The 26934-nt window shown below is 45.3% G+C and overlaps 1 protein-coding gene across 1 annotated transcript; it reads right to left on the bottom strand.

Moving 5' to 3' along the window:
* Positions 1-14437: 14437 nt before the first annotated feature.
* Positions 14438-14992, bottom strand: LOC124695872 (the record flags this gene model as incomplete). Its single annotated transcript, XM_047228678.1, has 2 exons — positions 14948-14992; positions 14438-14803 (listed from the first exon to the last, which is right to left on the bottom strand). Coding segments are annotated over exons 1-2 (411 nt in total), but the record flags the coding sequence as incomplete, so codon positions are not given.
* Between the last annotated feature and the right edge of the window lie 11942 nt (positions 14993-26934).

Raw genomic sequence — 26934 nt, 5'->3', positions numbered from 1 at the left:
CATCCCCAAGCTTAGACGCTTGAGTCTTCTTAGAATATGCGGGGGTGAACCACCGGGGCATCCCCAAGCTTAGAGCTTTCACTCTCCTTGATCATATTGCATCATACTCCTCTCTTGATCCTTGAAAACTTCCTCCACACCAAACTCGAAACAACTCATTAGAGGGTTAGTGCACAATAAAAATTAACATGTTCAGAGGTGACACAATCATTCTTAACACTTCTGGACATTGCATAAAGCTACTGGACATTAATGGATCAAAGAAATTCATCCAACATAGCAAAAGAGGCAATGCGAAATAAAAGGCAGAATCTGTCAAAACAGAACAGTCCGTAAAGATGGATTTTATTAGGCCACCATACTTGCTCAAATGAAAATGCTCAAATTGAATGAAAGTTGCGTACATATCTGAGGATCATGCACGTAAATTGGCTTAATTTTCTGAGCTACCTACATGGAGGTAGACCCAGATTCGTGACAGCAAAGAAATCTGGAACTGCGCGAGTAATCCAAATCTAGTACTTACTTTACTATCAAAGACTTTACTTGGCACAACAAAACTCAAAACTAAGATAAGGAGAGGTTGCTACAGTAGTAAACAACTTCCAAGACTCAAATATAAAACAAAAATGCTGTAGTAAAAACATGGGTTGTCTCCCATAAGCGCTTTTCTTTAACGCCTTTCAGCTAGGCGCGAAAGTGTATATCAAGTATTATCAAGAGATGAAGCATCAACATCATAATTTGTTCTAATAATAGAATCATAAGGTAACTTCATTCTCTTTCTAGGGAAGTGTTCCATACCTTTCTTGAGAGGAAATTGATATTTAATATTACCTTCCTTCATATCAATAGTAGCACCAACGGTTCGAAGAAAAGGTCTTCCCAATATAATGGGGCAAGATGCATTGCATTCAATATCCAAGACAACAAAATCAACGGGGACAAGGTTATTGTTAACCATAATATGAACATTATCAACTCTCCCCAAAGGTTTCTTTTTAGCATTATCGGCGAGATTAACATCCGGATAACAGTTTTTCAATGGTGGCAAGTCAAGCATATCATAGACTTTCTTAGGCATAACAGAAATACTTGCACCAAGATCACATAAAGCATTACAATCAAAATCTTTGACCCTCATTTTAATGATGGGCTCCCAACCATCCTCTAGCTTTCTAGGAATAGAAGTTTCAAGTTTTAGTTTCTCTTCTCTAGCTTTTATGAGAGCATTTGTAATATGTTTTGTGAAAGCCAAGTTTACAACGCTAGCATTGGGACTCTTAGCAAGTTTTTGTAAGAACTTTATAACTTCAGAGATGTGGCAATCATAAAAATCGAAATCATTACAATCTAAAGCAATGGGATTATCATCCCCAAGGTTGGAAAAAATTTCAGCAGTTTTATCACGAGCGGTTTCAGCGAGTTTTAGCGATTCGGGTAATTTTGCGCGCTTTGCACTAGGAGTAGAAGCATTGCCAACACCAATTATTTTACCATTAATAGTAGGAGGTGCAGCAACATGTGAATCATTAGCATTGCTAGTGGCGGTAATAGTCCAAACTTTAGCTACATTTTTCTCTTTAGCTAGTTTTTCATTTTCTTCTCTATCCCACCTAGCACGCAGTTCAGCCATTAATCTTATATTCTCATTAATTCTAACTTGGATGACATTTGCTGTAGTAACAATTTTATTTTCAATATCCCTATTAGGCATAACTTTCGATTTCAAAAGATCAACATCAGAGGCAAGACTATCAACCTTAGAAGCAAGAATATCAATTTTATTGAGTTTTTCCTCAACAGATTTGTTAAAGGCAGTTTGTGTACTAATAAATTCTTTAAGCATAGCTTCAAGTCCAGGGGGTGTATTCCTATTATTGTTGTAAGAATTCCCATAAGAATTAGCATAACCGTTACCATTATTATAAGGATATGGCCTATAGTTATTACTAGAATTGTTCGATAAGCATTGTTGTTGAAATTATTATTTTTAATGAAGTTTACATCAACATGTTCTTCTTGGGAAACCAATGAAGCTAATGGAACATTATTAGGATCAACATTAGTCCTATCATTCGCAAGCATAGACATAATAGCATCAACCTTATCATTCAAGGAAGAGGATTCTTCAACAGAATTTACCTTCTTACCTTGTGGAGCTCTTTCCAGTGTGCCATTCGGAGTAATTAACCATCATATTATCAAGGAGCTTTTTTGCTTCACCAAGAGTGATGGACATAAAGGTACCTCCAGCAGCTGAATCCAATAAATTCCGCGAAGAAAAATTTAGTCCGCATAGAAGGTTTGGATGATCATCCAAGTAGTCGAGTCCATGGGTTGGGCAATTTTTAACCAAAGATTTCATTCTTTCCCAAGCTTGAGCAACATGTTCATTATCCAATTGTTTAAAATTCATTATGCTACTCCTCAAAGATATAATTTTAGCAGGGGGATAATATCTACCAATAAAAGCATCCTTGCATTTAGTCCGAGAATCAATACTATTCTTAGGCGAGAGATAGCAACCAATCTTTAGCTCTTCCTCTTAATGAGAAAGGAAACAATTTTAATTTTATAATGTCACCATCTACATCTTTATACTTTTTCATTTCACATAGTTCAACAAAATTATTGAGATGGGCAGCGAGCATCATCGGAACTAACACCGGAAAATTGCTCTCTCATGACAAGATTAAGTAAAGCATGTTTAATTTCAAAGAATTCTGCTGTAGTAGCAGGTGGAGCAATAGGTGTGCATAAGAAATCATTATTATTTGTGCTAGTGAAGTCACACAACTTAGTATTTTCAGGGGTAGCTATTTTAGCAGTAGTAAATAAAGCAAACTAGATAAAGTAAATGCAAGTAAACTAATTTTTTTGTATTTTCGATATAGCAAACAAGACAGTAAATAAAGTAAAACTAGCAACTAATTTTTTTGTGTTTTGATATAATGCAGCAAACAAAGTAGTAAATAAAATAAAGCAAGACAAAAACAAAGTAAAGAGATTGGGAAGTGGAGACTCCCCTTGCGAGCGTGTCTTGATCTCCCGGCAACGGCGCCGGAAAAGAGCTTGATGGCGTGTAACTCACACGTTCGTTGGGAACCCCAAGAGGAAGGTATGATGCGCACGGCGGCAAGTTTTCCCTCGGAAAGAAACCAAGGTTTATCGAACCAGGAGGAGCCAAGAAGCACGTTGAAGGTTGATGGCGGCGGGATGTAGTGCGGCGCAACACCAGGGATTCCGGCGCCAACGTGGAACCCGCACAACACAACCAAAGTAATTTGCCCCAACGAAACAGGTGAGGTTTTCAATCTCACCGGCTTGCTGTAACAAAGGATTAACCGTATTGTGTGGAAGATGATTGTTTGCGAGAGAAAACAGTAAAGACAAGTATTGCGACAGATTTGTATTTCAGTATAAAAGAATGGACCGGGGTCCACAGTTCACTAGAGGTGTCTCTCCCATAAGATAAAAGCATGTTGGGTGAACAAATTACGGTCGGGCAATTGACAAATAGAGAGGGCATAACAATGCACATACATGTCATGATAAGTATAGTGAGATTTAATTGGGCATTACGACAAAGTACATAGACCGCCATCCAACCGCATCTATGCCTAAAAAGTCCACCTTCGAGGTTATCATCCGAACCCCTTCCGGTATTAAGTTGCAAAGCAACGAGACAATTGCATTAAGTATGGTGCGTAATGTAATCAACAACTACATCCTCGGACATAGCGCCAATGTTTTATCCCTAGTGGCAACAACACAACACAACCTTAGAACTTTACATCACTCGTCCCGAGTGTCAATGCGGGCATGAACCCACTATCGAGCATAAATACTCCCTCTTGGAGTTAAGAGCAAAAACTTGGCCGAGCCTCTACTAATAACGGAGAGCATGCAAGATCATAAACAACACATATGTAATAACTTGATAATTAACATAACATGGTATTCTCTATCCATCGGATCCCGACAAACACAACATAGAGTATTACGGATAGATGATCTTGATCATGTTAGGCAGCTCACAAGATCCAACAATGAAGCACAATGAGGAGAAGACAACCATCTAGCTACTGCTATGGACCCATAGTCCGGGGGTGAACTACTCACTCATCACTCCGAGGAGCGACCATGGCGGCGTAGAGTCCTCCGGGAGATGAATCCCCTCTCCGGCAGGGTGCCGGAGGAGATCTCCAGAATCCCCCGAGATGGGATTGGCGGCGGCGGCGTCTCGGTAAGGTTTTCCGTATCGTGGTTTTTCGCCTCAGGGGTTTCGCGACGGAGGCTTTAAGTAGGCGGAAGGGCAGAGGCGGAGGGCTGACAAGGGGCCCACACCATAGGGCGGCGCGGGCCCCCTCTGGCCGCGCGGCCCTATGGTGGCGGCACCTCGTCGCCCCACTTCGTATCCCTTTCGGTCTTCTGGAAGGTTCGTGGCAAAATAGGACCCTGGGTCTTGATTTCGTCCAATTCCGAGAATATTTCGTTACTAGGATTTCTGAAACCAAAAACGAGCGAGAAAACAAGAATCGGCTCTTTGGCATCTTGTTAATAGGTTAGTTCCAGAAAATGCACGAATATGACATAAAGTGTGCATAAAACATGTAGGTATCATCAATAATATGGCATGGATCATAAGAAATTATCGATACGTCGGAGACGTATCAAGCGTGCCGACAGCGATCACATCGACATTGGATCCATTTCCAACGCGCATCGTCACCTCGTCCCTCGCCAGGCTTCGTTTATTCCGTAGTTCCTGTTTCGAGTTACAAATGTGAGCAACCGAACCAGTATCAAATACCCAGGCACTAGTTGTTGACGTCAGAAACCCACTGGCGGGCAGCGACGGGCAACACAGTAGAGCCGGGAACAACTAGGGCTGCGGCTGGCCCCAGTCCCTCAGAGCGACGGCCCGCAAAGCCTCCTGGTCACACGTCCGATGCTATCGCAAGGGCGTGCCACCTGACCTATACCTGGTCGGGAAGGTGTTGGATGATGCCTCGCTTAGTTTCCTCGCATGGCATACACGTAAACATTAAATACGAGCCTCGATCGGCTCTCGGAGTTATCCTGTGAATCGGCTCAAAGAGCCGATCCCCCCATGATTCGTACAAGGTGTCCGAATATATGGTGGTCCTGCTTGATCAAGATAAAGCTAATGAGATCTACGACGATTTAGGGTTTTCACCTCATAATCGGATCATCCTACTCACGATTGGGCCTCGCGCTCGCGCACGGTGACCGTAAGCCGATCCTAGACAGGGCCTAAACACCAACACGAGGTTGATCCCGGAACGTCCCTGTCTAGGGCTAGCAAACTCCACCCTACACGCCGCTGGATCCTCCAACCCTTTGTAAGGCCTAACTATTGCGGATATTAAACTAATCCTTGCGGAACAAGGAGCAACCGTAACGGATCGGATCTACTAAACTATGATCAAGCGGGGTGCCGCCCCTACACCGAGATAGGTGTAAGGGCGGCTAGATGCATAAGGGTCGCACTACGACGAGCATATGATACGAAGAACAATGCTAACCCTAACACATCTAAGATAACTACGTTGCTCGCCATCAAAAGGCTTCGAGCACGAGCAACGCATGAACAACGTGGGTAGGCTTGTCTTGCCTAGATCGCAAGATGCGATCTAGGCAGCATGGTGCTACCGGAGAAACCCTCGAGACGAAGGAGTTGGCGATGCGCCGAGATTTGTTTGTGTTGAACGTTGGTTGTTGTTTATTTCATAAACCCTAGATACATATTTATAGTCCGGCGGACTTTCTAACGTGGGAATAATCCCCACCGTGTACGAGACAAACTCTAACTTTTAATCTACGATACAATCTACTATAATTAAAGATACACGGGCAATCTAACCCAAATTTTGCATGTAAGGCCGATTCACGCATTTCTTCTATATGTATTCTTCGAGTCCATCTTGATCACGGCCCACCTCTGACTCGGTCAAATTCTGGTGATAACACATGCCCCCCTGGTTTTGGAAATGTCATTTCCAAAATCATTATGCTTATACCTCATCGGGTCATGTCATGGCGTCTTGCCTCCTTAACTTTATCACCAATCTAAAAAATGAAGGAACGTCTTCACTTAACCCCGCCGATAGCCGGAGTCGGGCGCCCCCAAAAGAGCCGATGGTATTACATCAGCCTCTATGATAAAACGGGAGCAAGGTCAACCTAACTGCCCCTCCAAACGGTAACTTGCGCCCTTCGTCCGAGAAACTCAGATCCCCAAATCGCCGCCCAGACAGCTCTACGGATCTCAGATCTCAGCTGCGCCGTCCCAATCCCTCAGCGCATCCAATGGCGGAATCATCCAACGCCAACGCCATGATCTCCGGTCTGAAGGTAATCCTCAACGGCCCCCTTGCCACATGCATCAATGTCAAGAGTAAACAGCAAACACCTGAATTGATATTTTCTCCCACTATCAATTTTAGGTTTCAGACATCCTGCTGCCACATCCTTCTCTCGCAAATTCTATGTGCCTTGGTCCTCGTTCTTCCGAGAGCCCTGCCCTCTTAATTTCATGCGAAGCTAACAGGATCCCCTTTGTGAATCGGAACTTAGATCCGACCTCCTGGGCCGACTCGTCTGCGAGCCCGGCCTAACCCCCCGAGGGTTGGGTGACATGGTACAACGAGTATCCAAAGCCCATTATGCCACTCGGGAAGCCATAGGGTTAGCCGATGCCCTGTCTTTATCATTGTCTTCTCTTGAGAAGAATGAAAACATTCTGAAAACCATCGGCTATTTCTGGTCTGACGCACTGAACTGTTTCATGTTTGGCCATGGCCCTATGACACCCACTCTGCTGGATGTGACCATGATCACAGGCCTAGACATTGCATCCCCAAGCCCTTCTGCATTCAAACCGCCGAAAGTCCCTTTCACCCTTTCTTCTAAAAAGAGTGTACCAGTTCGGGGTGCCTACCTCAATCGTTATATGAAGACCAAAGGCCACTGTGACGGAGAGAGAACACACAGCCTTCTCCGAACTTTTGGTTGGAACACTTCATATTCTCGTGGCCCATCACTTGCCCCTACCAAAAATTACCTTTCCCTAGCCTATGAACTGGCCAAAGGCACCCATCTTGGCCTAGGCAAGCTGTTTCTTGGAGAGGTCTATCGATCTCTTCAACTGATGTCCGTCAAACTGTTCTCTCAAAAGACAGTTAAAACTGGCGGTCCCTGGTGGTTTATTCAGTTATGGGCGCAGCTATACTTTCAGAACCAAATCCCAGACTTCCCACCTTTGACCTCCTGCACCTTCCCAGATGCTAACGGCAAGGATATCCGATGTACCAGCTATGGCCAAGCTTTGTATGGTCTCCCAGGCAGCAGGCTGATCCCTAAGGAAGCAAGCGAGGGTGGTTCAAGATCTTCTTCCAAGGTTTGGACAACCCCCTGTTCTTTCCTTATACCGAACCGGAGAATTTTGAAAATCCAGTCTCCTTTCGATTGGATAACTTTGCCGATGACGATAGCACCCAGCATCTGTATTCCATCATGATTCGCCCTCTGCTTCCTCCCTGTCGGCATGAGTACCTCGAACCGGATCATCAAGCCTCGGTTATGAGTGTTATCAACCGGTAGTGGTAGCCCGACAGCTTGGTCTCGGGCAGGTGCCGCCACACTTCTTCTTACACCACTCGACGAGCAAGCGAGCTGAGCCGCCGACATACTTACCGGCCAAAGGTGTTACACCTTCTTTGAAGCTTTGGCCATCCCAATTCCCCACAACCTCCGTTTCTCCTTTACTACCGGCGGTTTCGAGACTTGGTGGTCCATGTGGAAGACCCATGTCTTCAGAAGGGCTTTAGGACCGCTGTTGAGACAACTTGATGCCGAGTATGACATCCCCGCAGACCAGGTACCATCACTCAAATATTTCTTGTAATCGCTTATGGTAATCGTCCGGTGACCTCGACTCTATCTTCCTAGCAGCAACAAGAGGGCCCGAGTTCTCAAGCAAGCCGACGGCTCCCCCTTCGTATTTCTTCCTCCGGCCCCGGTGGTTCTCTTCTGCGCGAGCTCGCCATCTCCGAAGAAAGTCATAATGAGAGCCAGCCGATTCCTCCGAAATCGGCTCCCAAGAGTAAAGCAACTTTGGGGCCAGTTGCCCCCCGAGCCTCGACTCAGGCGAGGACGGCAGTAAGGAAGGTGGCTGTCAGGAAGACCCTGAAGCGCAAAGCTCCTGCTCAGGAAAGCTTGCACGTAAGTTGATCCGTGTCTTAATCGAACACACTTGCCTTCCCAACCTTTGTAACATGGTTGTACCTCTTCTTCTAGGCTTCTACTGAAGAGAACTCCAGTGAGGGAGCACAGTCCAGTCCAAGGGACTCTTCCCCGAGTGATACGGAAAGGTCCACTACACAGAGCCAGACGGATTCGGCAACGTCGGCTTCTCAGAAAAGGTCGACTTCCGAGCCGGCTGTCCTTCAGGTTCCGATCCAAACGAGGTCGCGCATGAAGCGTCGATGCGTCAAAAGGGCCCGCACAAGCCCGCAAGTCCCCTCGCCGAGCCAAGAAGTTTCAAATGTAATATACTCAGCAGTTCGTGTTCCACATCGTCTTGCCACTAATTGATCACGGCCCACCGTGATCACGGGCAATCTAACCCAAATTTTGCATGTAAGGCCGATTCACGCATTTCTTTTATATGTATTCTTCGAGTCCATCTTGATCACGGCCCACCTCTGACTCGGTCAAATTCTGGTGATAACACATGCCCCCCTGGTTTTGGAAATGTCATTTCCAAAATCATTATGCTTATACCTCATCGGGTCATGTCATGGCGTCTTGCCTCCTTAACTTTATCACCAATCTAAAAAATGAAGGAACGTCTTCACTTAACCCTGCCGATAGCCAGAGTCAGGCGCCCCCCAAAAGAGCCGATGGTATTACATCAGCCTCTATGATAAAACGGGAGCAAGGTCAACCTAACTGCCCCTCCAAACGGTAACTTGCGCCCTTCGTTCGAGAAACTCAGATCCCCAAATCGCCGCCCAGACAGCTCTACGGATCTCAGATCTCGGCCGCGCCGTCCCAATCCCTCAGCGCATCCAATGGCGGAATCATCCAACGCCAACGCCATGATCTCCGGTCTGAAGGTAATCCTCAACGGCCCCCTTGCCACATGCATCAATGTCAAGAGTAAACAGCAAACACCTGAATTGATATTTTCTCCCACTATCAATTTTAGGTTTCAGACATCCTGCTGCCACATCCTTCTCTCGCAAATTCTATGTGCCTTGGTCCTCGTTCTTCCGAGAGCCCTGCCCTCTTAATTTCATGCGAAGCTAACAGGATCCCCTTTGTGAATCAGAACTTAGATCTGACCTCCGGGCCGACTGCCTGCGAGCCTGGCCTAACCCCCCTAAGGGTTGGGTGACATGGTACAACAGAGTATCCAAAGCCCATTATGCCACCTGGGAAGCCATAGGGATAGCCGATGCCCTGTCTTTATCATTGTCTTCTCTTGAGAAGAATGAAAACATTCTAAAAACCATCGGCTATTTCTGGTCTGACGCAGTGAACTGTTTCATGTTTGGCCATGGCCCTATGACACCCACTCTGCTGGATGTGACCATGATCACGAGCCTAGACATTGCATCCCCAAGCCCTTACGCATTCAAACTGCCGAAAGTCCCTTTCACCCTTTCTTCTAAAAAGAGTGTACCAGTGGGGTGCCTACCTCAATCGTTATATGAAGACCAACGGCCACGACGAGAGAGAGAACACACAGCCTTCCCGAACTTTTGGTTGGAACACTTCATATTCTGTGGCCCATCACTTGCCCCTACCAAAAATTACCTTTCCCTAGCCTATGAACTGGCCAAAGGCACCCATCTTGGCCTAGGCAAGCTGTTTCTTGGAGAGGTCTATCGATCTCTTCAACTGATGTCCGTCAAACTGTTCTCTCAAAAGACGGTTAAAGCCGGCGGCCCCTGGTGGTTTATTCAGTTATGGGCGCAGCTATACTTTCAGAACCAAATCCCAGACTTCCCACCTTTGACCTCCTGCACCTTCCCATATGCTAACGGCAAGGATATCCGATGTACCAGCTATGGCCAAGCTTTGTATGGTCTCCCAGGCAGCAGGCTGATCCCTAAGGAAGCGAGCGGGGTGGTTCAAGATCTTCTTCCAAGGTTTGGACAACCCCCTGTTCTTTCCTTATACTGAACCGGAGAATTTTGAAAATCCAGTCTCCTTTCGATTGGATAACTTTGCCGATGACGATAGCACCCAGCATCTGTATTCCATCATGATTCGCCCCTGCTTCCTCCCTATCGGCATGAGTACCTCGAACCGGATCATCAAGCCTGGTTATGAGTGTTATCAACCGGTAGTGGTAGCCCGACAGCTTGGTCTCGGGCGAGGTGCCGCCACACTTCTTCTTACACCACCGACGGCAAGCGAGCTGAGCTGCCTGACATACTTACTGGCCAAAGGTGTTACACCTTCTTTGATGCTTTGGCCATCCCAATTCCCCACAACCTCCGTTTCTCCTTTACTACCGACGGTTTCGAGACTTGGTGGTCCATGTGGAAGACCCATGTCTTCAGAAGGGCTTTAGGACCGCTGTTGAGACAACTCGATGCCGAGTATGACATCCCCGCAGACCAGGTACCATCACTCACATATTTCTTGTAACTTCTTATGGTAATCGTCTGGTGACCTGACTCTATCTTCCTAGCAGCAACAAGAGGGCCCAGTTCCCAAGCAAGCCGACGGCTCCCCCTTCGTATTTCTTCCTCCGGCCCCGGTGGTTCTCTTCTCGCGAGCTCGCCATCTCCGAAGAAAGTCATAATGCGAGCCAGCCGATTCCTCCGAAATCGGCTCCCAAGAGTAAAGCAACTTTGGGGCCGGTTGCCCCCGAGCCTCGACTCGGGCGAGGACGGCGGTAGGGAAGGTGGGCTGTCGGGAAGACCACCGAAGCGCAAAGCTCCTGCTCGGGAAAGCTTGCACGTAAGTTGATCCGTGTCTTAATCGAACACACTTGCCTTCCCAACCTTTGTAACATGGTTGTACCTCTTCTTCTAGGCTTCTACTGAAGAGAACTCAAGTGAGGGAGCACAGTCCAGTCCAAGGGACTCTTCCCCAGGTGATACAGAAAGGTCCACTACACAGATCCAGACGGATTCGGCAACGTCGGCTTCTCAGAAAAGGTCGAATTTCGTGCCGGCTGTCCTTCAGGTTCCGATCCAAACGAGGTCGCGCATGAAGTGTCGATGCGTCAAAAGGGCCCGCACAAGCCCGCAAGTCCCCTCGCCGAGCCAGGAAGTTTCAAATGTAATATACTCAGCAGTTCGTGTTCCACATCGTCTTGCCACTAATTGGATTGCCTTACCATTTCCCTTGCAGACTGATGAGACTTCTAGCGGGGACGTTGAAGAGGTGCCGATGCCATCTGCTGCCCTTGGCCTGTCCAATTCGCCAAGCGCGACTGACCAAGTAGCTAACCTAGCCCAGACTGCCGTAAAGCCGATCGTCACAACATCGGCTTCCCTTCCTTTCTTGGGAGAGGTAAGCTCTCTCTCTCTCTCTCTCAAGCCCGCTCTTTTCCTTTGTCGTATGCTCATGCTGCTCTTGCTCGTCTGTAGGGGTGTGATCCTTCAAGCTTGTTGACGTTCGACCCCGACTCCATCGAGCCTGCCGTTTCCAAAACAGGTGAAGAGCCAGATCCTAGCGCGATTGATGGCCCACTCCAGCGCCTCAAAGTCTTGCTCTCCTCCTCGGTCGATACGCTGGTCGAGAACCCTGAGGCAATCAAGGGTATCCTCGAGGACATCCAGCCCCGTCTCCCAGTAACGCTGCAAGTTAAGCTTTGGCAGGTAGTGTCTTTGCCAGTTTTCAGGTCAAGGGTGCAGTCGGCTCGCCAAAGGATTACTCTTCGCCGCGCCCAACTCCCGTTGAGAGCCGATATTGCAGGCAAATGTCAACGGCTCAATGAGAAGAAAGCCGTTTTAGACGCCAAGACCGCCACTTCTGCTCGTAGCGTCAAACTTGCGACCTTGCGCAAGGAAGCTGGAGGACCTTGAGAAGAGGGCCATGGAGACCAAACGACTTATCCGGGACGAGGAATCCCTCATTGCTTGCTCCCAAGAGGAAGCAAAAGGTCTCACGGCTGATCCGAAGACCGACCTGGCTGAAATTCGTGCCACGAGCATCCGGTGGTGATGGGGAGAGACGAGGACGACGAGGCCGAGATCGCCGAGGTGGATCGAATCCGTGCCGATGCTCTTCACGCCCTTAATGCTTTTCTTCAGTAGGGCCCCCTTGTGTAAACTGATGCCTGTAAACTTGCTGTGCTTGTCCAAGTCAACGTTGGTGCATCGGCTCCGGTTGCGTCGCCAATTTGATTGTGTTTTTTTTATATCGTCAATTTCCGCCAATTTCCCTATCGGCCGCCAGTATTCCTCCGCACATGCTCAATGGTATCGCCGCATGCTCATCCGATTAGGTGCCCCCCCGAGCCGATTCTGCCAGGAATTGCTGATATCGGCTCTACGGCTAGCCAAAAAACCACGATGTGAACGTCGGCTTTGTTAGGAACAATGTGGATTTCTTCCAGTGCCTCAGCCGACGCATCCCATTGCCCATTAGATCGCCGTTGAGCCCAGACCGAAACATGGTGAGGATGATTTTTTGGCCGATTCCTAGAGTCGGCCTTTATGTTAGTAGGTCCACGCTGGTCTGGCGGTATTCCTCCACAGATCTTTGGGGCCAATCTCACGGATTGGCCTTGCCGCGTTTGCCCATACATAGTGTCGGAGCTGGTCGCGTGGAATGGTTTCTTCCTTGTCGTCAGCTGTGAGAGCAGCTACCCTCATCTCCATCCTTACCAGAGTGGTGTCCAGGTCCCAGACGTTGGTGTCGAGTGGGGATCTTGGTTGGCACCCTTCAAGGTAAGTACGCTCCACCATGTTAACGGTGGACGCCGGTGAAATCGGTACTCCTGGTGCTGCCAATGCGCATGGCAACGGCGGACGGGCCTGGAACGCACTTTCATGTGAGAAACCCTTCCACTTGATGCCATGGGAGAGGGCTCTGCGGAAAGAGCCGATGAGTTCGGCTTCGAGGGTTGCCTTGATCTCGTCATGTTTCTTCTTGAGCTCATCAGGCAGATCCTCGTACTTGACCGGAGTGCTTTCCGCCATCTCGGATGTAGATGGCGATGTGGTGGATGTCGAAGGTTGTCCCACCGGGCGTGCCGAGAATGTGTTGACGTCGAAACCCATCGGCGGGCAGCGACGGGCAACACGGTAGAGCCGGGAACAACTAGGGCTGCGGCTGGCCCCGGTCCCTCGGAGCGACGGCCCGCAAAGCCTCCTGGTCACACGTCCGATGCTATCGCAAGGGCGTGCCACCTGACCTATACCTGGTCGGGGAAGGTGTTGGATGATGCCTCGCTTAGTTTCCTGCATGGCATACACGTAAACATTAAATACGAGCCTCGATCGGCTCTCAGGTTATCCTGTGAATCGGCTCAAAGAGCCGATCCCCCCATGATTCGTACAAGGTGTCCGAATATATGGTGGTCCTGCTTGATCAAGATAAAGCTAATGAGATCTACGACGATTTAGGGTTTTCACCGCATAATCGGATCATCCTACTCACGATTGGGCCTCGCGCTCGCGCACGGTGACCGTAAGCCGATCCTAGACAGGGCCTAAACACCAACACGAGGTTGATCCCCGGAACGTCCTGTCTAGGGCTAGCAAACTCCACCCTACACGCCGCTGGATCCTCCAACCCTTTGTAAGGCCTAACTATTGCGGATATTAAACTAATCCTTGCAGAACAAGGAGCAACCGTAACGGATCAGATCTACTAAACTATGATCAAGCGGGGTGCCGCCCCTACACCTGAGATAGGTGTAAGGGCGGCTAGATGCATAAGGGTCGCACTACGACAGCATATGATACGAAGAACAATGCTAACCCTAACACATCTAAGATAACTACGTTGCTCGCCATCAAAAAGGCTTCGAGCACGAGCAACGCATGAACAACGTGGGTAGGCTTGTGCTGCCTAGATCGCAAGATGCGATCTAGGCAGCATGGTGCTTACCGGAGAAACCCTCGAGACGAAGGAGTTGGCGATGCGCCGAGATTTGTTTGTGTTGAACGTTGGTTGTTGTTTATTTCATAAACCCTAGATACATATTTATAGTCCAGCGGACTTTCTAACGTGGGAATAATCCCCACCGTGTACGAGACAAACTCTAACTTTTAATCTACGATACAATCTACTATAATTAAAGATACACGGGCAATCTAACCCAAATTTTGCATGTAAGGCCGATTCACGCATTTCTTCTATATGTATTCTTCGAGTCCATCTTGATCACGGCCCACCTCTGACTCGGTCAAATTCTGGTGATAACACTAGTACGAGAACCAGTAAGATAGACATCTATAACATGTATATCAGATATACCTTTCTTCTTCTTGACAAGGCTGCTCTTCAGATCAGCCAAGTACTTGGGGCAATTACGCTTCCAGTGCCCCTTCCCATTGCAGTAATAGCACTCATTATCAGGTTTAGGGCCAGCCTTAGGCTTCTCAGGAGGCGCGGCAGCTTTCTTGCCGCCCTTCTTGAAGTTGCCCTTCTTAGGTTTGCCTTGCTTCTTGAAACTGGTGGTCTTGTTGACCATCAACACTTGGTGCTCTTTCTGTATCTCAATCTCAGCAGATTTCGGCATGGAGAAGAGTTCAGGTAACTCCTTGTTCATGTTCTGCATGTTGTAGTTCATCACGAAGTTCTTGTAACTTGGTGGCAGTGATTGGAGGACACGATGAATACCCGAACTGGTTAGGAATCACTATCCCCAAGTCACTGAGCTTCTTCGCATGCCCGGACATAGCGAGCACGTGCTCACTAACGGAGCTGCCCTCTTCCATCATACAGCCAAAGAAGTGCTTCGAAGCCTCATAACTTTCCACGGCCGCATGAGTTTGAAATATCGTTTTCAACTCATTGACCAGCTCATAAGGGTCGTGGTGCTCAAAACGCTTTTGGAGCTCCGCCTCTAGGCTGCATAGGATGGCACACTGAACTTGAGAGTACCGAATCACCCTAGTCTCGTAAACATTCTTTTCTTCCTCGGATACTGCAGGTGGTGGGGGGGGGGACCTAGCGGTGCATCAAGCACATATTGCAGATTTCCGCCATTGAGGAAGATCCTCACATGACGGAACCAGTCGGTGAAGTTGCTACCATTGCTTTTAAGCTTTTCTTTCTCTAGGAACTGGTTAAAATTGATTGATGGGGACGCCATGATCTACAACATATATTTGCAAAGAGTTTAGACTAAGTTTATGACAAATTGAGTTCAAATTTTAATTCTACAAAACTAAACTAGGTGAACTCCCACTCGAAACAATATCCCTCGCATTGTCTTAGTGATCACACGAACCAAATCCACTACACCAAGTCCGATCATCACGAGACAATATGTAACTTCAAAGGTGAACACTCAAAGTGTTCATCGTATCAATCATATGACTCATGCTCTACCTTTCGGTATCCCGTGTTACGAGACCATGTCTATACATGCTAGGCTCGTCAAGGCAACCTTAGTATCCGCGTGTGCAAAAACTGGCTTGCACCCGTTGTATGCACATGTAGAATCTATCACCCCCGATCATCACGTGATGCTTCGAAACGACAAGTCTTAGCAACGGTGCATACTAAGAATGAACACTTTATTATCTTGATATTTAGTGAGAGGAATTATCTTATAATGCTACCGTCGCGATCTAAGCAATATAAGATGCATAAAAGGATTAACATCACATGCAATTCATATGTGATATGATATGGCCCATTTGTCTTTGCGCCTTTGATCTTCATCTCCAAAGCACGGACATGATCTCCATCATCAACGGGCATGATCTCCATCATCGTCGGCGTAGCGTCAAGGTCAATGGCGCCGTCTTCATGATTGTTCTCCATGTAGCAACTATTACAACTACTTTGAAATAATACTCAACATGAAATTTGAAGACAACCATAAGGCTCCTACCGGTTGCCACAATACAATAATGATCATCTCATACATATTTATCATCACATCATGGCCATATCACATCACCAAACCCTGCAAAAACAAGTTACACGTCTCTAATTTGGTTTGCATATTTTACGTGGTTTAGGGTTTTCGAGTAAGATCCAATCTACCTACGAACATGAACCACAACGGTGATACTAGTGTTGTCAATAGAAAGAGTAAATTGGATCTTCACTATGGTGGGAGAGACAGACACCCGCAAAGCCACTTATGCAATACAAGTTGCATGTCGAGCGTGGAGCAAATCTCATGAACGCGGTCATGTAAAGTTAGCCCGAGCCGCTTCATCCCACCATGCCGCAAGATGCAAAGTACACGAACTAAAGACAATAAAGCATCAACGCCCACAAAACAATTGTGTTCTACTCGTGCAACTAATCTATGCATAGACACGGCTCTAATACCACTGATGGGATTCGTAGCATAGAAAACAAAAAAATTCCTACCGCAAGAACGAAAAACCAAGCCAAGATGCAATCTAGAAGATGGTAGCAACGAGGGGATCACGGGACTAAGCCTTGAAGATTTCCAAAGCCTACGAGATTAGATCTCGTTGTTGCAGAAGATGATCACTTGCCGCTTTCAAAAGCGCGCAGAAGATCTTGACGGTGCCACAATCGGACAGCACCTCCGTACTCGGTCACACGTTCGGTGTTGATGAAGACGTCCTTCTCCCGTCTCCAGCGGGCAGCGGAAGTAGTAGATCCTCCTCGGAATCCCGGCAGCACGACGGCGTGGTGGCGGTGGTGGTGGAGATCTCCGGTAGGGCTTCGCCAAAGCGTATGCGGGAGAGGTGGAGGAGGAGGGCGGCTAGGGTTTTGCGAGAGGTGGGCGCCGGCCTCTATGGGGTGCGGCCAAGGTGGCTTGGTGTGGCCGGCCCCCTCCCCTTGTCCCTCATTATATAGGTGGAACCCCCAAGAGTTTGCCTCAAAGTCTTCGAATAAGACCCCAACACAAAACTTGCCATAAGGACGAAACCTACCAAAGGTGGGACTCATACTCAAGGTGGGACTCCCACCCCTTCCTTGGGGGGGTGGCCGGCCACCTATGGTGGAGTCCACCTGGAACTCCTCCACCCCTTGGTTGGCCGGCCATGCTAGGTGGAGTCCCTCCGGGACTCCACCTTCCATGGTGATTTCTTCCGGACTATTCTAGAACCTTCTAGAACCTTCCATAAATGCACCGGATCATTTTCAAACTTAGAAAATGACTTCCTATATATGAATCTTATTCTCCGGACCATTCCGGACCTCCTCGTGATGTCCTGGATCCCATCTGAGACTCCGAACATGTAGCGACCTCACCTTTTCAAGGTGCCGATCTCTGTGTGTATCTGTGCTAGTCCCTGGATCAATCGCTAGCACACACAGTACAAGATGTAATACCAAGAAACAAAGGTCTTTATTACATCGTATGATCCAAAAATTACATAAAGTATTACAAATTGCATAGCACAAGGCTAGCATATCATCAGAGTTTCACAACGAACAAACATAGACAGCATGGAGTCCTTCGTCTTCATGTGCCACAGGCAAGCATGTTGAGGATAGACTCGTAACCCTAACCATCGTAACTCACTCGTCTTTTAAAACATCTGCAACATGAAACGTTACAGCCACGAATGGTCAATACTTTGAATGTATTGGCAAGATGACACTATAGTGGACTCAAATGGCAACCTAACACTTAAGTGTACATTTGGCTGGTAGAGCTCAGGCATAATTTTTGCATAAAGCCAATTTTCCCCTATCATTTATCAAAACATTTTCTTTCAATCTAATTAACAGTAACATTGGTAAATCCCCAATGTACCAATTAACAGTAACATTGGTAAAACCCCAACGTACCTTCCTACCCTTGTTCACTCATCAAATTTTATTTAAGAAATTGGGATGAGGAGATCTTCGAACAAAGACTTGTCAGTTCGCTCAAGTTGTCCATAACCGGGGACACGGCTAAGTACTTAGATTTTACACTCTCGAGAGGTTGTACACCTTTACCCACATGGCCAGGTCGATCCTTCTACCTCGTTGCACATTTTGCTTAAGGACAGGTGTAGACCGTGGCCGAGACCTTCGTGTGTAATCGCCCGAACCATTCCCTAAGGGCCACGCCCCCACCTACAGTATCCCTCTACCACCACCTGGCCCCTAGGATCCGGGTTCATACAACATACTTTGTCAAGCCAGAGCCATAGTAGCATGTGGTTGTACGTGAAGCTAATGAGCAAGGTTTGTCTACAATCTCTTTAAGCCTGGGTGACTTTCCGCAAGTGTGCACTAGCACCAGGGTCTTGCCCCCGATACAGCCACCCTCTCCATAACTCCACCATTCACCCAGGAAATTCATTAAACTTAGTTGTTTTTCCTTAACCTCTATCAAAACCTTTTTCCATGGCATAGCAGGTAACAACTAAATTTAATGGCGACAAAGGGAGTCTAGGAGTGGTATAGCTAAACTACTAGGATTTAACAGCAGGCAAAAAGCATAAACCCTAGACATGTCTACTATAAAAACACTACTGTGCAAGAATTAAAAACTGGGACATTTGGTGTGTGTCACTTGCCTTTTTGTAGTTGAAGAGTGTTCTCTTTTCTTTCAACAAAACACGTCGCTCTTCAAACGAACTATAACATAAAAAATAGCACAACATAAACACACAATTCATAGCAACATATTCAAACAAGACAACAATCAGAAAACGCTCTATGGTACTAAGGTGTGGCATGAGGTTTGGCTTGCAAGATATCGTTTGATAGATTGGAAGGGTCATGTATTTAGAAATAAAAAGATTATCCAAGTCAAATGCTTATGACGAAAAGATTAACGAGGGCATGGGATCAAGGGTTGTTTGCTACACAGGAATGATTAATTGGAAGGATTGATATGCTATACTAATATGTGGAAGGACCCATGTGAATAGCATTCACAAAGTCTCAAATGCAATTTGACGTAGTGTGACAACACATATCAAAGTAGCACAAGGTCACACATAGTATTGAGTATGAACTAATGAGATATTGAATTGCTCAAATAACTCATTTGAAAATCGAATAGTTCAAACTAAGTGGAAGCGTTGAATGAAATGAGGTTGGATATGCATGAATGATATGGATTTGGTTCGCAAAGCCTAATGTATAAGAAGAGTCCAACACATGTGATATGAGGTAGAGCATATCCACCCCACTAGAGCAAGGTAAAAGTCTAAAATAGGACATGTCACACTTTACTCAAATAACTCATTTGCCATTTGAATAATTTAAACTAGGGAAATAGGATAGATAGGCTTTATATTGAAATAAGGTGGAAGTGTCTAAATGAGATTGGTGGATATGTAAGATCAAAGGATTCATTTTATGCAAAATGAATCATGACAAAAGGAATTGTAGAATTTAAGCTGTGACAAAATACTCAATATCCCTCATTTGAGATTCGAATATTTTATGTCTACAAAACATGAAACTAACGGTTCCAATGGATTCTATATTTAATACCAATTCTAGTGGTACCAAATTTGTCGAAAACCGACTTGTAGAACTCAAGATATGAATTTTACAATACGCGGTTCACTTCTAGTGGTGTACAAGAAGTTGTCCGAACAAGTTGCTCGGATGGAAAAACTTCCTACACGAGAGTTGTAGAAAATCTGATTATAAACTTAACGGAAGAACCACTATTCTAAATTGATATCTAAATCTAAAGTTACGGAATTTCAAAGTTTAAAGTGAGCTAGTACAACTATGAATTCGATCGATGTGTGTTGCTGTTCAGACCGGTTCAAGTGATCCAATAGCAACCATTAGATTGAGATAGTGCACTTTGTTCCATTTAGGAAAGGATTCTAACAGCTGATGTGTCGACCACTTACAGAGGAGAAGCTTGGTCGCGGTCTGGCTCGGCAAAGTAGACGACGGCGTGCAGAACGACGCGCGGAAGACGAAGGCGACGATGAGGACGGAGGCTGCGGCTCGTACGTGGAGGTTCCCGGTGTCCTGGTGGTCTCGCTCCGGCGAGCTCGGGCTGATGCTGCGCTACGAGAGAGGCTGCTGCGTGGTCAGGGAGAGAAAGAGAGAGCACTCGGCTGGGTGTGCGATTTGGAGGCTTCCTGACAGGGGTATTTATAGGTGCATGGGGCTGTCCAGGTGAGATGTACCCGCGACGCGGGCGTGATTAGCGGGACAAAATCACGCGCGCAGGCTGCAGCTGGGGACGGTGCGGGCGTGGGCGTGCTGGGCGCGCGCTGCGCGCGTGCTCGGGCGGGAGGCGAGCGAGGCGGCCGGGTGGGCTGGGAGCGGGCGAGGCCGGGTGGGCTGGCTGGGCCGTTCGGCCTGGCCGCCTTTTTTTAAAAAAATCAAAGATTTGCAAAATACACTCTGGGTCTTTAAAACAAATCGGAAAAATGCAAATGAGCTACCGTTTGATTCGTCATGAAAAAAATACTTTAACGTGAGATTAAATTTGGGACAAAATATAAACTTTATAAAATCAAAATTTGACATACGTGTCTATGTGGCTATAGTGCCCTTTTAGGGTTTAAATGTTTTCACAAAATAATGATTTTATAATTTTCAAAACCTCTGAGCAAAATAGGGTATTGTTGGCAAATATTTTTGAAAACCAAGGTTTATGAAGACTCTATTTTTTTAAAATACCTTTTTAATAAACACGAAATTTTAATTCCTTGTGAAATTTCAACTATGACAAACAAACAAATACTCACTTTATTTTATTTTCACATTCCAAATTTTTGGGATGTGACAGACTACCACCCTTAAAAGAAATCTCGTCCCCGAGATTTGAAGAGGCTAGAAAGAAAATAGGTTTGGCATATGTCGAGGTGAGCTACCACCCTTAAAAGAAACTCTTGTAGGTAGTCTTAGGTATTGGGTTCATGGTCGGTTCATCCTAGGTATGACTTGGCATTGGGTCGTCTCTTGGAATATCTATGGCTTCTGACCTCCAATAGGGGTTGTTTATTCACATATAGTGAATAACAAAACTCTTCAAGGTGACTTGACTAGGTTTCCTCATAGTTTGGCTTCATATGGGATGGTGGTTGAACTATTTTTTTCAGAATGGGTAACCCTTTGGGTCTATCAGGAGACCAAGATGAGGGGACTTCACAACAGTCCTCATCCTACTTCTTGTTGGCGCTTCGACAATCTTCTTCTACTCTTCAACTAGTGATTGCATCTTCAATCTCGTTGTAATCCTACGCTTGGCAGCACTTGCCATACTATAAGGGTATAATATTTCTCCACCCTAAGGTCTAGGCTTATTCGCCGACTTCTCTTTTGTAGGCATGTCTCTCTAGATTCGTAAAGTCAATATTACGAAAGCGAATAATAAGAGTAGTAGGAATGGTGATCAATCCATCCTGCACCCAGATTATTACTCCGCATTTGATTTATTGAATTTCGTATTCTAACACTTGGTCAAACTTACTAGTTTGATAAAAAAAAATCCATGGAGAAGTGAATCAATGTTTTAGTCCCCATTATTGAACAGTTTTGAAAACACTTCTATCGATCCTTAACTAGGGTTTTGTGTATCTCACGCTCTTCGGTTTTTCATCTTGATCGGAAACATCAGGTTTGGTTTTGCTAAGGTTGTCTTCATGACGATTTGTCAAGAAACATTTGTTGGATTGGGTATAGATGAGAATAGATAGAAAGATTCTAAAGAAGATTCCTACCCAAACACCACAGATCACATCAATTTGGCAAACATCAATCATCTAACAAGCATCAAGAAACATGGTTCAAACAGAAACAAAATAGTATGGTCATACCACAAGTCGGTATGATCATAATAGTATCACAATGATGTCATTACATAATCTTTAAATGGAGGTCGAACTAAGGCTTCTTGGTTCACTTCAGGTAGATCCACTTTTCTGCAACATATGTTTCCTCAGGGTTGCAATCTGACCGTCCTTGGCTTTATTGAGCTCCTCATAGACACAAAGTTTAAGGGAGATGTCTATCATGTCGCTTCGGAGCTGACTTATGGTAGTATTCAGATTAGTAGTCTCCTCATTTTCTTCCTTGAGGTCCTTTTGGGTGTTGTGCAGCCTATACTTGAGTTTTTCTCCAACTTCATTGATAGCTGCCCAGGCAACACATCTTGCGGAATCGAAGAAGGACGTGTGGAGTTCAGGGTTGGTGAACATCCAATGTTCCATCTTCTTGTGGTCGTCTTCTTCGTCCTTGTATAGGTGAAGTTGTACCCACCAATACTCTTTCCCATCATCCATGACAGGAAATCCCTTGTACACTGCTTCTCCTTTGAGTCCCATGCTCTCCATGATATTCTTTAATGCCTTTGGAAACTCAGTGTCACATTTCAGGGTCATGGTCACAACCGGTCCTTTCTTGAGGGATTCAATGAGGCTGGTCATCTAAGAAAAGAAGGGAAATGTTTCAGAATGATTGGGGATTAGAATATGAGAAAATTTTGAAGAGGAAACATTTGGTTAATTAAGACAAGGTAATTGTATTTGTGTTTCCTAGGGTCTTCCTATTTCTAATCCAAACCTAGGGTCACGAACCTACGGTCAACACAATGCTCTGATACCATCTGTAGCGACCTCACCTTTTCAAGGTGCCGATCTCTCGTGCGTATCTCGTGCTAGTCCCCGGATCAATCGCTAGCACACACACAGTACAAGATGTAATACCAAGAAACAAAGGTCTTTATTACATCGTATGATCCAAAAATTACATAAAGTGATTACAAATTGCATAGCACAAGGCTAGCATATCATCGGAGTTTCACAACGAACAAACATAGACAAGCATGGAGTCCTTCGTCTTCATGTGCCACGAGCGAGCATGTTGAGGATAGACTCGTAACCCTAACCATCGTAACTCACTCGTCTTTCAAAACATCTGCAACATGAAACGTTACAGCCACGAATGGTCAATACTTTGAATGTATTGGCAAGATGACACTATAGTGGACTCAAATGGCAACCTAACACTTAAGTGTACATTTGGCTGGTAGAGCTCAGGCATAATTTTTGCATAAAGCCAATTTTCCCCTATCATTTATCAAAACATTTTCTTTCAATCTAATTAACGAGTAACATTGGTAAATCCCCAATGTACCAAATTAACGATAACATTGGTAAAACCCCAACGTACCTTCCTACCCTTGTTCACTCATCAAATTTTATTTTAAGAAATTGGGATGAGGAGATCTTCGAACAAAGACTTGTCGGTTCGCTCAAGTTGTCCATAACCGGGGACACGGCTAAGTACTTAGATTTTACACTCTCGAGAGGTTGTACACCTTTACCCACATGGCCAGGTCGATCCTTCTACCTCGTTGCACATTTTGCTTAAGGACAGGTGTAGACCGTGGCCGAGACCTTCTGTGTGTAATCGCCCGAACCATTCCCTAAGGGCCACGCCCCCACCTACAGTATCCCTCTACCACCACCTGGCCCCTAGGATCCGGGTTCATACAACATACTTTGTCAAGCCAGAGCCATAGTAGCATGTGGTTGTACGTGAAGCTAATGAGCAAGGTTTGTCTACAATCTCTTTAAGCCTGGGTGACTTTCCGCAAGTGTGCACTAGCACCGGGGTCTTGCCCCCGATACGGCCACCCTCTCCATAACTCCACCATTCACCCAGGTAATTCATTAAACTTAGTTGTTTTTCCTTAACCTCTATCAAAACCTTTTTCCATGGCATAGCAGAGTAACAACTAAATTTAATGGCGACAAAGGGAGTCTAGGAGTGGTATAGCTAAACTACTAGGATTTAATAGCAAGCAAAAAGCATAAACCCTAGACATGTCTACTATAAAAACACTACTTGTGCAAGAATTAAAAACTGGGACATTTGGTGTGTGTCACTTGCCTTTTTGTAGTTGAAGAGTGTTCTCTTTTCTTTCAATCAAAACACGTCGCTCTTCAAACGAACTATAACATAAAAAATAGCACAACATAAACACACAATTCATAGCAACATAATTCAAACAAGACAACAATCTGGAAAACGCTCTATGGTACTAAGGTGTGGCATGAGGTTTGGCTTGCAAGATATGGTTTGATAGATTTGGAAGGGTCATGATATTTAGAAATGAAAAAGATTATCCAAGTCAAATGCTTATGACGGAAAAGATTAACGAGGGCATGGGATCAAGGGTTGTTTGCTACACAAGGATGGATTAATTGGAAGGATTGATATGCTATACTAATATGTGGAAGGACCCATGTGAATAGCATTCACAAAGTCTCAAATGCAATTTGACGTAGTGTGACAACACATATCAAAGTAGCACAAAGGTCACACATAGTATTGAGTATGAACTAATGAGATATTGAATTGCTCAAATAACTCATTTGAAAATCGAATAGTTCAAACTAAGTGGAAGAGTTGAATGAAATGAGGTTGGATATGCATGAATGATATTGGATTTGGTTTGCAGAGCCTAATGTATAAGAAGAGTCCAACACATGTGATATGAGGTAGAGCATATCTTCACCCCACTAGAGCAAGGTAAAAGTCTAAAATAGGACATGTCACACTTTACTCAAATAACTCATTTGCCATTTGAATAATTTAAACTAGGGAAATAGGATAGATAGGCTTTATATTGAAATAAGGTGGAAGTGTCTAAATGAGATTGGTGGATATGTAAGATCAAAGGATTCATTTTATGCAAAATGAATCATGACAAAAGGAATTGTAGAATTTAAGCTGTGACAAAATACTCAATATCCCTCATTTGAGATTCGAATATTTTATGTCTACAAAACATGAAACTAACGGTTCCAATGGATTCTATATTTAATACCAATTCTAGTGGTACCAAATTTGTCGAAAACCGACTTGTAGAACTCAAGATATGAATTTTACAATACGCGGTTCACTTCTAGTGGTGTACAAGAAGTTGTCCGAACAAGTTGCTCGGATGGAAAAACTTCCTACACGAGAGTTGTAGAAAATCTGATTATAAACTTAACGGAAGAACCACTATTCTAAATTGATATCTAAATCTAAAGTTACGGAATTTCAAAGTTTAAAGTGAGCTAGTACAACTATGAATTCGATCGATGTGTGTTGCTGTTCAGACCGGTTCAAGTGATCCAATAGCAACCATTAGATTGAGATAGTGCACTTTGTTCCATTTAGGAAAGGATTCTAACAGCTGATGTGTCGACCACTTACAGAGGAGAAGCTTGGTCGCGGTCTGGCTCGGCAAAGTAGACGACGGCGTGCAGAACGACGCGCGGAAGACGAAGGCGACGATGAGGACGGAGGCTGCGGCTCGTACGTGGAGGTTCCCAGTGTCCTGGTGGTCTCGCTCCGGCGAGCTCGGGCTGATGCTGCGCTACGAGAGAGGCTGCTGCGTGGTCAGGGAGAGAAAGAGAGAGCACTCGGCTGGGTGTGCGATTTGGAGGCTTCCTGACAGGGGTATTTATAGGTGCATGGGGCTGTCCAGGTGAGATGTACCCGCGACGCGGGCGTGATTAGCGGGACAAAATCACGCGCGCAGGCTGCAGCTGGGGACGGTGCGGGCGTGGGCGTGCTGGGCGCGCGCTGCGCGCGTGCTCGGGCGGGAGGCGAGCGAGGCGGCCGGGTGGGCTGGGAGCGGGCGAGGCCGGGTGGGCTGGCTGGGCCGTTCGGCCTGGCCGCCTTTTTTTTAAAAAAATCAAAGATTTGCAAAATACACTCTGGGTCTTTAAAACAAATCGGAAAAATGCAAATGAGCTACCGTTTGATTCGTCATGAAAAAAATACTTTAACGTGAGATTAAATTTGGGACAAAATATAAACTTTATAAAATCAAAATTTGACATACGTGTCTATGTGGCTATAGTGCCCTTTTAGGGTTTAAATGTTTTCACAAAATAATGATTTTATAATTTTCAAAACCTCTGAGCAAAATAGGGTATTGTTGGCAAATATTTTTGAAAACCAAGGTTTATGAAGACTCTATTTTTTTAAAATACCTTTTTAATAAACACGAAATTTTAATTCCTTGTGAAATTTCAACTATGACAAACAAACAAATACTCACTTTATTTTATTTTCACATTCCAAATTTTTGGGATGTGACAGAACAAAACTTCGAACTCCATTCCATATTCCATATCTACTTAAACGACATCAAACCTTAAGTGTGTCACCCTACGGTTCGTGAACTATGCAGACATGGTTGAGACTTCTCTCCGACCAATAACCAATAGCAGGATCTGGAGATCCATAATGGCTCCCACATATTCAACGATGACTTAGTGATCGATTGAACCATTTACATATGATACCGATTCCCTTTGTCACGCGATATTTTACTTATCCGAGGTTTGATCATCGGTATCTCTATACCTCGTTCAACCTCGTCTCCGACAAGTACTCTTTACTCGTACCATTGTATGTCATCTCTTATGAACCATTCATATGCTTGCAAGCTAATTAGACGACATTCCACCGAGAGGGCCCAGAGTATATCTATCCTTCATCGGGATGGACAATATCCCACTCTTGATCCATATGCCTCAACTCATACTTTCCGAATACTTAATCCCACCTTTATAACCACCCGTTTACGCAGTGGCGTTTGATGTAATCAAAGTACCCTTCCAATATAAGTGATTTACATGATCTCATGGTCGAAGGATTAGGTAACTATGTATCGGAAGCTTATAGCAAATAGAACTTAATGACGTGATCATATGCTACGCTTATTTGGGTGTATGTCCATTACATCATTCATCAATGACATAACCTTGTTATTAATAACATCCAATATTCATGATCATGAAACTATGATCATCTATTAATCAACAAGCTAGTTATACAAGAGGC

Source organism: Lolium rigidum, chromosome 3, assembly GCF_022539505.1.
Source record: "Lolium rigidum isolate FL_2022 chromosome 3, APGP_CSIRO_Lrig_0.1, whole genome shotgun sequence".
In the NCBI taxonomy this organism is placed as follows: domain Eukaryota; kingdom Viridiplantae; phylum Streptophyta; class Magnoliopsida; order Poales; family Poaceae; genus Lolium; species Lolium rigidum.
This window is presented reverse-complemented; position numbering and strand designations above follow the sequence as displayed.